We start from the raw sequence: 12,859 nt of genomic DNA, 5'->3' as shown, positions 1-12,859 counted from the left end.
CAAAGATCAGGCCCAACAATGTTCACACCTTCATTTTGGACCGATTCTTAGCCCAATAAAGAGAGAATTAAGTAACAAACGTTTAACGGCGGAGTATAAATATTAACAGATCTAGTTCACCTTCATGCAGTGCACCAATCATATATTATCACTCTTTACGACGATTGTGTAAAGTCAAAAATTTTCTGTTAATAACTTAATATCTCTACCCGAAAATCGGAGGAAAAATAAATAAAAGCTCGGTAGCACCTAAAAAGAACCCAGTGTGTGTTCATGTCCTCCTCTTCCTCTCCGCTCCCTTCTGACCTTTTTCCCCCTCGCTCCCTCTCCACCCCTCACTACTCTTTGGGAGACAACACTCTTACCCTCCTTTGCCGTTCCCTCCCCCCCTCTGATGTAAACTCTCTCCTCTCTCTCCTTTCCCGCCCTGGTGGCCTCCCCTCCTCTTCCCTCCCCCCTCTCCTCTGTTCCATTTCCCACTCTCCCTTCCCTCTCCTCTCTCTCCGTCTCTTCCTTTCCCTCCCCTCCCCTTCCCTCCCCTCCTTCAATGCTCTCCTCTCCACATTCCCTCCTTTACCTATTTCCCTTTCTCTACCTTTCTTCCTCTCCGCTCTCCGCAGATTCCCCACTCTTAAACCTAACCTCCGATCATTCAATCTCCTTCTCAAATCCCTCTCTCCTTTCTCCATTAACACTTCTTTGCACATTTTGCACTATGAGCTTCCTCGCCGCAGCCTTAAACCTGATGCTTACACCTACTCTACTGTCATCTCCAGTTTGTCAAGTCTCGGCCGTACCTCTGATGCCGTCTCTCTCTTGCATGAGATGCTACTGGACCCCTCCATTACCCCTAATCCTGCAGTGTTTAACCCAATTATCGGTTCGTATCTTCGATCGGGCGACACTCGATCGGCCTCAAAGTTGTACAGGTTCATGCTTTTGAAAGATTGTAAACCTTCTCTTGCGAGTTATAATACACTGATACATGGGTTGTTGATGAATGGTCGTGCTAATGCCGCACTAGTGGTGCTTCGTCAGATGAATTCTGATGGGCTTGCACCGGGGCCCACTACCTTTGGTGCAATTGCACATGGATTGGCTAGTCTGGGACGACCATTTGACGCACTTAAGGTGCTCGATCAAATGCGCGACTCACATCAGATTCAGCCTAATGAGTTTGTTTATTGTGCAATTATTAATGGGTTTTTCAAATCCGGTGAACTGGATCAAGCAATTAAGGTTTGGGGGGAAATGGTATCAAATGGGACTAAACCCAATATGGTTTTGTACACGGCTTTGATTGACGGTTTGGCACGGCATGGTAAGATGGAACAAGCTGAGGAGTCTTTTCTCAAAATGGTCACAGATAACTGTTTACCTAATTTAATGACATACAATTCTTTGATTAAAGGGTATTTTAAGGCTGGTAACATCCAGCGAGCACTTGACATGTGGCAAGAGATGGTAGACTCGGGTTTCACGCCCAATAAGATATGTTATAGCATATTAATCAAAGGATTGTGTGATTGTGGGAGATTAAAAGAAGGCATGATGGTATGGAAAAACATGCTAGCTAAAGGTTGTGTACCGGATGTAATTGCATATAGTTCCATGATCAAAGGCTTATGTGATGCCGGGTTGGTGAATGGCGGGTTGAAATTATTTAATGATATGGCGATTGGTGATGATGCGGTGGTGGCAGATGTGGTGACATATAACATCTTATTTGACGGGTTGTTGAAAGTCGGTGAGGTAGCACGAGCTATGGATCTGTTGGCAAAGATGTTGGATCGGGCATGCGACCCAGATGTGTGGACATGTAATGTTTTCTTGAGGGAGTTAAAGGTGGAAAAGAAGAGAGAATTTTTGGAGGGTTTAGTAGGGAGGTTATGCAAAAGAGGAAGGTTTATGGCCTCAGGTGAGGTTTTGGGGGTCATGTTGGAGAAGCTTATCATGCCGAGTAGGCCAATTTGGGACATGGTAGTTAAGGGGGTTTTTAATAGGAGGAAAGTTTGGAGAGCTATTGATAATTGTTGGTGGGCAATTTGGGGATCATAATTTTTTTTTTTTTTGGCAAGTGATGGATACAAATTTTTGTACACTTATTTGTTAAACTCATGCTTTATTTCCAGTGGAAAATATAAATGGACGAAAATGTCCTTTCTGGTTTTTACAACTTTTAGTTTTATTTCTCAGTACATGTTCTATTCTGAATTCATCCCAATTCTATTCTGCCTTTTATTTTGCCTGTGGGAAGCGAGTTAACAATTAAATAGAGGCTTGATATGAAACAAGAGTAGAACTAGGGTGCTCTTAAGCTCACCAAAGTTTTGGTGAACTTAACTCTAAAACTTATCAAATCGATTTCAAATGACAAACCTGAACTGTTGAAATCCACATACCTTACGTGTGATGCATCTACATGTGAAATTTTTAAACATTCGAATTAATTTAGTATAAAGTCAAGTGTTCAAAAAAATTCAAAAAATGAATCCACTAAAATTAATTTATTAACCTTCTAATTTTGACCGCTTGACTTTATACTAAATTAATTCGAATATTTAAAAATTTCACATGTAGATGAATCACACGTAAGGTAGGCGGGTTTCAATGGTTCGGATTCATTATTTGAAATCGATTTGATGAGTTTTAGAGTTAAACTCACCAAAACTTTGGTGAGCTTAAGAGCACCCTAGTTCTACTCATGAAACAATGCCATATTTGCTCATGCTAAAAAGGAAACAAATGCAATGAATGTCAATAAAGCAAAGAAAATAATAAATAAAGAACAGCTTTGTTGTGACACACCCAAGCAAACATAATTTAAGCAATCAGAACTAAAACTACAGATAACAATAACCAACAACACACAAAATTTAAATAACAATAGATCTGTATAACTACCAAAGACAAAAACAGATCTTTATCAATTCAACAATTTATGGAAACATTGCTTTTTCGCCAAGACCAGTAGTTTACTCTAATGGGATCCATCCTCTCCAAAGCAGAACAAATCCTGGTCGCCAAATTATGACCCGACGAACCCAATTCATCGGATTCCGTCAAACCTTTAACTGCTTCTTCAATTTCTTTAGTAGGTTTTAATCCCTTGCACAAGACATCCAACAAAAGGTTCCAAGCGAAAGTACAAAATGAGTATTCTTTTAAAACCTGGAGACATGTACGAGGTACCCTCTCGTCATTTATAAAAGAGTCAGGGGTGCCTTTATAAAGGCCTTGAAGGTACCTCCATGGACTCTCATTATTAGGGTTTTGCAAAATGGCATTGATTGTGTAGTCTACTTCAGAGTCTCGCATTGCTGAGAGACCACCAAGCAGTGGTGATTTTGTAATCACAAAATATCTCTGCATAAGAAAGTAATTGAAGCAGGATGTATGTAAGTAGACTTGCACGTAATTAGAGCATCATGAGAAGTTGTTAGTTTGTTCCATATATTATGCCAGATTTAATATGCGGAGAATATTTGCAAAGCATGATAGCAATATCATAGAATCAAGAATTTATCACATCACAAAATAACTTTATTTATTTAATTTTGGTATGATAATGTTTAGGTTTTATGGCAGAAATTACATTTACTTATCTCATGCATGTATAAATGTAATGATAGTAATAATGGTAAAACTACCAAATTTATCACTGCACCTGATTCCAAGCCGAATTATTAAATATATCTTCTTTCAGAAGCTCATTACAAAAGTCAAGCTCCTTCTCCCATCCTCCCAATTTTTGTAAGACCCACTACAAAAAAAGGAAAAAAGAAAGAAAGAATTGTGATATATATTAGGCTTTTAGTTTCACACAATATAATAAGGCTTTAGTTTCATTAATTAAAACCATATAACAAACTAGTGAAAGATTAATTCCTTCTTAAAGATTACAATATTATTACAAACAGTAACCATCAGTTAAAACTACATTTTGGACAGAGCAAGAAAAAAGGTTGGCATGAAAAGCATCAAAATCGATTAAAATATTAAAATACCAACCTGTCTATGAGACCAAGCATGGTAATTTTTTGCATCACGGCAAAGCATTAACCTTGTAAAATCATGCTCATCCTCTGATGCTTCAGGCCCCAATTTCTCAGCAAGCCATCTCTTGTGATGCCTAAATATATCATAATATGATATTTAGAAAACATGTGATATGGTAAAATGAATAAATTCATTGAATTCACATGAAATATTTCACCAGATCTGGTAATTCTTAAAGTTGCCTTCAGCAAGCTTGTCTACAAACAGTTTTTCTTCTATCAAGTCCGAATTCAGTGCCTCAATAACAAGCCTTCTGAAATGCCAAATCTGCACATATTTAAAAACAAAAATAAACTGGTTAGTTGTCTCAGATTAAAAATAAAACTATCCAAATTATACACAGAGACAAAAGTACAAAAGTAAATAACTAATAGGACAAATAAAAGAATGCCATAAATTTAATACTCTCCTGGCTTGTTAAGTGCATAGCACAAATACGACTAACTAATACTCAATTTGGTTAAACTAACCACAATTGAAGGCCGATCAAGCCTGAATAGAAAACCCTAGCAATAATTTGGGGCTATATTGAACAATTGGATGGATTAGCAAGCTAATTAAGCCTTAATTTGTCGATCAAGCAAAAAACCATACCATTCAATGATCACCTGGAATTTCAGTATTCATTACTTAATTTTGTCACCGAGAAAAACCTCCCCATACTAATTAACTAAACCATATATAAGAAAGAAAAACAATCCTGAATTGCAAACTCTAGCAGAAATTTGGGCTAAAATTGCTCAATTGAAGGCCGATCAAGACTAAATTGCACAAGTCTAGCAGGAATTTGTGCTAAATTCAACAATTCGGTGGATTACCAAGCAAATTAGGTCTTTTCTCGATCAGGCAAAAATCATACCATTCAAGTATCAACTGGCATTTCAGTATTCATCAAATAAACTTGTCACACAAATACTCAATTTGGTTAAACTGAGAACAACCGAAATTCACTTCAGCTAAACTTGCTCAACTGAAGGTCGGTCAAGCCTGAATTGCATCTCTATCATCAGTTTCAGCTAAATTGAACAATTAGGTGGATAAGCAAGCTAATTAGGGCTTAAATTTCTCCACCAGGCAAAAAACCATACCATTCAATGATTAACTTTGTCACAGAGAAAGAAACACCTCTCCATACTAAAAACTAAACTACATAATTGACTATGAATTATGCATCGAACTTTAACTATGGCACAAATTGCTCAATCGAAGGCTGATCAAGCCTGAATTGCAAACCCTAGCAGTAATTTCAGCTAATTGATCAATTGGATGGATTAGCAATCTCATTAGGCCTTAATTTCTCCATCAGGCAAAAAATCATACCATTCAATGATCACCTGGCATTTCAGCTAAATTGAACAATAGAAACTATGAATTAAGCATCAAACTTTTAAAAAAGAGACGAACAGTGTAATTGCCAGGGTTTCTCTTGAGAGCCTCAGTAGTTAAGCAGAGAGCACGAGGGCTGAGTTCTCTGGCCACGTAGACTGCTCGGAAGTAATCCATCACATCTCTAAACTCCTCGGTATAAGCGATGGGGACCACCGGGTGGGGCCCATCGTCCTGCGGCAACGGGCGCACGTCCAACCACTCTGGCCGTTGGCTGAACGGCACGTACGGCAGCTCCACCTCTTCGTCCGACGAATACGACGACGATGGCATTTTCGTGATTTTTTTTTGTTTATTCGCTTCGTGTGTTGGGGTTTAGAATTTAGATCAAGTAAGAGCGAAGCAAATGGCAGCTCGGATCCTCTGAAGTAATTCAAAAGAGAACCTTTAGAGTATAATACATCTTCGCCGTTTGATCAGAATTGGAGCCAATCCGGCTCACGCCTATAAAGCACGGTACCCTTTAATATTAGTGTGGATCTCAATCGGACGGTCTATATTTATTAATGCACTTTCCGTTAATGCAGAGATAATAATTCAGGATGGGGAGCATGCGGCTGGTCGGGAGTGCGTATCCTCTGAGATATCTCATATTTTGCGTGACCGACGTGTCCGGTGCCTATTCGGGGAAATCGTAGGGGCCAGTATTATTTGAGATTCGAGATTCGTGCATAACGTATTTGAACGGTGAAGATTTTCCAAAATGTCACGCAAAATATGAGATATCTCATAGGATGTGAATTGGCTGGTCGGGATCCCCCAAAGACTTAAAATCAGATTTTTTTTATCTTGACCGTCCGATCAGGATCCGACCAATCCGGCCCAAGGTTAAATGCACGTGACAACATTAATATTCGTGCCAAAGTATATCGAACGGTCCGGATGTAAGCTCAAGATTATAGTTAGTTTAGATGATATGTTTTCTCAAGTGGTGGCGATGGAGTATTAATTATTTACAGGGAATTTTATTATTTTTCTTTTTCAAAAGGAATCTCTTTGAAGGAGAATTTTTTATTATATAATTATTATTAAATAATAAATGAAATAGATATAGTGTTTGTAGAGTTCAATTCATGGGAGAAACCAGTTTGTAAACAATGATATGCGCTGGTGGAACGAATAGGGTACTGCTAAGATGTTAATCAAGAATAATCCGGAATAATTAGTTATAATTGAAAATAATCGACTGATTAGTCGAGAAAATCTATAATAATTTAATCACCGCCAACGTTTAATCGGCCGATTAAACGGTCTAAACGACTGTTTTTTACAACACTAGAAGAAACCATCAATCGATAGGTTCCTCCACATCTATTTATATTAATTAAAGCGATGTATACGAATTTTAAAACAGAACGGACTGTAGAGAGACTAATCGTACTCAAATTTGAGTACAATGGTTCGAGATAGCTTCTATCCGGTTTTAAAAAATAAAAAATAAATAAAATTGAGTACAATGGACGTCAGATAAAACCTTTTTTCTCAATGTGAATTAAGGTGAATAAGAGGCAACTGTCAAGGATGATGTTTTGTTCAAATAAAAATGACTAAAATTATTTGGTGTATGGTGTCATTAGATTTTTTTTTTAAAATAGAATTCCTTTAAATTATTTCAACGGAACAAGCCTTCGTTGGACGGATTTTCGAAAACTAGCCTCCACCGATCCCTAGAATCGGTGGAGCAAAAAAAGCCCAACCTACACCGGTCCTAGGGACCGGTGGAGCCTGTTTTGCACCGGCCGATACCCTCGCCACATAAAATCTCTCATCTATACCTCCACCGATCCCTAGGATCGGTGGAGCCTTGATTCCGAATTTCACCCCACAGCTTTGATTTTAAAATTCGTTTTAATTTGTTTTGAGTGCCACGTCAGCAGCAAATTCCTTTCTTTCATCGTATTGTTCTTCTTCACGTCAATGGCAGTATCAAAGGATAGTCCTTCTATTTCTTCCACCTTCTCCGTTACTCCCTTTTTTTCTCCTGTGACAAAGTCTTCTAACATTCCATTTTGAGATATTGCCAAACTTATCTTTAACTCAAAAACATTTAAAGAAGCCCCCTTTCTACCTTCTATTCTCTCTTTTGCAAACTTGGAAACAAATCAAACAATTCCTCCAATTATACATGTTCAGGCACTAGAAAATCTCAAACAATTACTCCTAACAGGTAGCAGGGACGAAGATAGAAGAAAACCCCAACAAGAAAGGGTTCAAATGAGATTTCAACCATCGTCATTGTTGCTCGGAGAAACTCTCAGAAACTCTCATCGGAGATCAAAAGAAATTGTTGGGATCTTACAATGCGCAGAATAAAAAGGCAAAATCAACCAAGACTTTGATAATAGTGAGAAACGATCAGAAACGAACATATTTTGAGAAAAATGAATGAAAAAGTTGTTTTTTTTTTTTTTTCTTGTCTTGGGTACGGAAGTTTGGAGAAGAGAGGTAGGGAAAAGAAAGGAGTTGTTTTTTTTGACAGCCAAACATTTTGTTCTATTCTACCAGCGTGTCAAAAGAAAGCGTTTGTTTTATTAGCAAATTGACCCGCCGTTGGAGATGCTCTAACCCTACACCGGTCCACAGGACCGGTGGAGATGTTTTTTGAAGCTACACCGATCCTGTGGATCGGTGGAGATTTTGGTGTGATCTTTGGTGCAGCATATCTGTGGCGGAGTAAATATTGGCTCCACCGGTCCCTAGAGCCGGTGTAGGTTGGGTTTTTTTTGCTCCACCGATCCTAGGGATCGGTGGAGGCTAGTTTTCGAAAATCCGTCCACCGAAAGCTTGTTCCGTTGAAATAATTTAAAGGAATTCTATTTTAAAAAAAAAATCGTGTCATTAAGTCAAATATTAAGGGAAATACTCAATTTTAATTTATTTTGTAACTTATCTCACATAAGTTAGTATCAAAATTTAAAGAAAATTATCTTTATTATTATGGTTTTCTAGATTGATATACATTTTTATATTATCAAATAATATATTTCATAATATATCTTCTTTCTTAAAAAGCTCTAACATGATATGTTACAATTTAATTTTGACTTTATTAGATACTTTTTATATTAAAGATAGAACAATGAGTTTCTCATTTTATTGTTTGATTTGCTATGTAGTCTATCTCTTGAGACATATCTTATACCAACAAATATGTAACATCCAAAGACTACAATTAAATTTAAAGATGGCCATGGTGAAGTATCAAAAAAAGATTCTAGTGATTAATATTTTTCTCTGACTAGTTAATTAATATTTTAAATAAACCTACTTTAATTACCTCACGCAATCTTCAAAAGAATTCATATCACATGAGGTATCATATTTTTGGTTTAGTTTTAATCCGGTCCATTCAATCCGGTTGGGGCCGAATTGATCCGATTTCTAATCGCATAGTCCGTGATTGAAACTAAAAAAAATTATGTTACCTCAAGGATGCAAACTGATCTGTGACAAACTGCGACAAATTTTGATGCAGGTCCGACCGGAACAAAATATGTAAGCACATAATTTGAATATATATTAAGGTTTATATACTGATAATTAAAACCAATAATCATATTGTAAAATAGTAATGAGACATAAACCTTTTAGTTTAAGTATTAAGATAAAAATGCATATAAACTGAATATTATAGTAAGACCATTAAATTGGTTAATTACTAAAACCAACATAACAGAAAGAATAATGCAACTTAAGTCCCATAATGACAAGTGGTACAATAAATAAGTTGAATCTGACGGTACTCGAGTAGAGTTCACCAAATTTTCGATAGAACTACGATTAGAAAATTTAAACTGAATAATTAATTACATATATGTTGAATATTAAGTTCATAAACTAAATAATTAAACTAATTAAGACATTAAATAATGAGAATCAAAATGATTATAAAATTAATTTTTAAATTGAAAAATAAATTTCAAAATTTATTTTTTAAAAGATATTTCACAGGCTTCAACAATTATTATATAAGAATCCATCTTACATTAGTTCATTCTTTAATTTTATTTTTCATAAACGGAAGTATCTTCGTTCCTCCTTATTTGGATGGTAAAACAGAGATTTATATTTAAATGAGAAAAAATGCATGAAAAACAATGCAGGATAAAAAGACTCGATTAAGATAAGACTCGAATCAACAGTTTTTTTCGAATTTACATCTATTTGTTATTGCATCAATTTTTTTATATATTTTTAATGATTTTCCTCAAATATCTTATTTTATTACTATTTTAATTTTTTAATTAAAATATATTTATATTGTAGATAAATGTTTTTATTTGTCATTTTTTTGATAAAAACATATCTATTTTCAACTCAAATTTTGTCAAAACTATATCTGTAGTTTAAGCTAATATATACTATATATATATATATGCATATCATCAAATTTGTGTGATTGAAACAAATTATATGCACAACTAATAAATGAGGTACTTTTGTTGTAATTATATTTGACTGTTTATTTTTGCATGAACTGGCTACATTAAATAGTGTATTCATAAATACAATTTGTATGTGTTGGCACATTATTTTTATTGCTTTTCTTGTACGCGTGTATATTTTTCTGAAACTCAACTCATGAATTATGCATCTTAACTAACACTTTCTTGGGCTGCCCGAATTCACATGAGATATCTCATATTTTGCGTGACTTTTTAGAAAATCCCAACTGTTCAAATACGTTCTGCACGAATTTCAAAGCTCAAATAATATTGAATCCCTGCATAGACACCGGACACGTCGGTCACGGAATATACGAAATATCTCATAGGATACGCACTCAGAGATGCATGGAGGGCCTCGGATTCCTAAAGTAATTTAAATTTTGAGTTTCAATCCGACCTGTCTCATCAGAAATGGAGCTAATCTGGTTGAAGTTAGAATTCACACTGTTCCTTTAATATTAATTCGTAGAAATTTAATCGGAGGTCCGATACTGACCGATGACTCAAAATTTTAGTTATTTTAGGCAATCTGAACTCAGATTCTCTTTCAGTTGCAGTTACGGATGACTAAATTTAATTATAAACTAATTCAGAACTAGAAAATAATATCAACCCAAATTGACCTCCCAAAGAAATACTTAAACATTATATATCTCCCTTTACTACCCCAAATATGCACCTTTATATAATCTAAACATAGTCACAAAAATATATTATATTGATATGCAACTCCTATATATATATGAGGCATCCTCTTATAACACCTTTAATCTATAAACCTAGCTTTCAACTGTGAACTGACGTGCCTCAGTCTAGCCAATTACATGGAATCGGGCCACATCACCCTGCGAGCTGTGAACGAACCAGGGTCTGCGTTGATACGGCATAGTACAAGGTCCATATTGCAAAATCACTAGTTCAATCACATCCACTCCCCAAAACTGAAGAGGCTGTCCATGAAAGACTCCGTGACCACAACACGAGAATACTCGTTCTATGGTCGACCAAGATAGCTCACTGTCCTTACGATGTTAAGTGCCGATAATTTTGAATCATGCACTAATCCTGATGGTCCTGTTCAGATTAAGATGCTATTTATTAGAATTTTTTTGTGTGCATAATCTCTCTTAAAGTAAGACATGAGAAAAATAAGTTTCAACATCATCAATTATGACCAGTTCTTTTTTAGGTAATTAACAATGATTATTCATCCAAAATGGAAAAAACAAACATAAATTTGTGGATTTTAGTTAGTTCTTACAACTAGCGGTGACTATGGATTTTAGTTCATTTAAGGGGAAATTTACAAAATAATTAACCTTCTTTCCAAAAAGTTCAAACAAAATACTCTCTCTTTAATTTTTTTTTATCAAAATGACCTTGTGAGACCCACCAATATTGTAAAACTTTTTCCTCCCATCATTTTAGAAAGAAAGTTAATTTGTTAAAAAAAAAATGATCTTTAGAGAAGAACATACCATCAGGATTAGTGATACAAAACTGTCGGATCAAGACAGCCCAAGGCCTTAACATCGTGAGGCCGGCGAACTTTCTAGGAAGACCATGGAAAGAGTAGTCCGGTGTTGTGGTAATGGAGACCTTCATTGACTGCCTCATCTGTTCTGAGAGGTAGATGTGTACTGGACCAGTAATTTTGCACTAAGAACTTTGTACTATGCCGAACATGGCAACACAGATCCTCGTTCGTTTCACAGCTAACAGAATGAAGTGGCCTGGATACCATGCGATTGGCAGGAAACAGGCACTTCAATTCATACCAGAAAGATTCATTGGTGCTAATTAATTTGATGAAAATTCTCTGTTATTCGTTGGACAAAACATTGAATTTTGATTGAAGTTGTTTGATGGGTATGGTGAGATTTAGGTGAGTATATATAAAGTTTGCAAGGGAAAGAGGAAGAGAATGAAAGATATATATTTTGCAAGAAATGGTGACGTGAGAGGAAGCAGCAGCTTGGATAAATAGCGTCAAGTTGTGACTGGAGGCTTCCATTTCATATAAAGGAAAGACTAGTTGAGTGATTTAGCACCAAGAAATATACAATGGCAAATTGAAACCAGCATGTGGTGCTTTAATGGCCATTTTTCTTCTTCAGAATTTTTTATTTTATAAATATAATAAATATTTTTTCGGGAAGGAGAAAGATGATTTTTTTTTTTTTGCACTAGAAACAATCGAAATATTAATTCGGTTCCTTTAAACATGTTTGAAGGAACTGAATCATTTTAAATGTTTATTAAAATTTGTATACATATTTCAATCCTTAATTAGTCATAGAAAATGTCTAATCAGAATACAAGCTCTAAATAATTAACTTAATAATTTAGTTAGAGTTTAAATATCTAAAAGTCGACGTTAATCAACGACTCGATTTTTGCTACGATATTTTTTTTTCTTCTAATTCATAAAAAAATATTTAATATATTTCTAAAAATAAAGAATTATGCTTTTACCCAGCTAATTTAATATCACTTTCAACCCAATGATAGGTTGATATAATAATGAATAATATGAAATGTATTTTGCTAATTTAGTGCATCAGTTGTACAGATCACTACACTTTATTTTTATTGGTTCATACAAATCACAAAATTTATTTTTCTCATTGTTATAACATTTTTTTAGATCTCCATTGCAGGTATCATGTGTAAATTAATATATAGAAAAAAAATGAAAAAAAAATATATTATTGTCAGAATGCTTGATTGGTATAAAATATGGCTAATAAAGATCTAGAGTATATTGCAAAAGCAAACAATAAAATGAGAAACTCTTTGTTCTATCTTTAATATTTAAAGTATCTAATAAAGTCAAAATGAAAATGTAACATATCATGTTAGATCATTTTAAGAAATAAGAAATATTATGAAATATATTGTTTAAAAATATATAAATGTATATAAATCAGAAAAAAAAATTAAATAAAGAACATTTTCTTTAAAAA

General features: G+C 34.9%; 2 protein-coding genes across 2 annotated transcripts; one reads left to right on the top strand and one right to left on the bottom strand.

The window, feature by feature from the left end:
* The first annotated feature begins 273 nt into the window (after positions 1-273).
* On the top strand, positions 274-2,239 carry LOC144559850 (uncharacterized). The gene has a single exon (XM_078309005.1). The coding sequence runs from the start codon at positions 274-276 to the stop codon at positions 2,056-2,058; it is 1,785 nt and encodes a 594-aa protein (XP_078165131.1). The 3' UTR covers positions 2,059-2,239.
* Positions 2,240-2,755: 516 nt separating this feature from the next.
* Positions 2,756-5,774, bottom strand: FTA (farnesyltransferase A). Its single transcript, XM_078309055.1, has 5 exons — positions 5,464-5,774; positions 4,217-4,326; positions 4,012-4,132; positions 3,668-3,763; positions 2,756-3,366 (listed from the first exon to the last, which is right to left on the bottom strand). Exons 1-5 carry the CDS (start codon positions 5,716-5,718, stop codon positions 2,932-2,934), a joined length of 1,017 nt encoding a protein of 338 aa, XP_078165181.1. The 5' UTR covers positions 5,719-5,774; the 3' UTR covers positions 2,756-2,931.
* Positions 5,775-12,859: the final 7,085 nt, after the last annotated feature.

This window comes from Carex rostrata, chromosome 1 (genome assembly GCF_964058835.1).
Source record: "Carex rostrata chromosome 1, lpCarRost1.2, whole genome shotgun sequence".
Taxonomy (NCBI): domain Eukaryota; kingdom Viridiplantae; phylum Streptophyta; class Magnoliopsida; order Poales; family Cyperaceae; genus Carex; species Carex rostrata.
Note: the sequence above shows the minus strand (reverse complement) of the source record. Positions and strands in the feature narration are given on the sequence as shown.

Bases quoted from the DNA above. Each gene is read 5' to 3' on its own strand.
- FTA (XM_078309055.1), bottom strand. From the start codon at position 5,718: ATGCCATCGTCGTCGTATTCGTCGGACGAAGAGGTGGAGCTGCCGTAC. The intron at 4,327-5,463 runs GTTCGTCTCTTT...AAATATGTGCAG, and splicing joins GAAACCCTGGCAATTACACT to ATTTGGCATTTCAGAAGGCT. The intron at 4,133-4,216 runs GTGAAATATTTC...TGATATATTTAG, and splicing joins TTTAAGAATTACCAGATCTG to GCATCACAAGAGATGGCTTG.
- LOC144559850 (XM_078309005.1), top strand. From the start codon at position 274: ATGTCCTCCTCTTCCTCTCCGCTCCCTTCTGACCTTTTTCCCCCTCGC.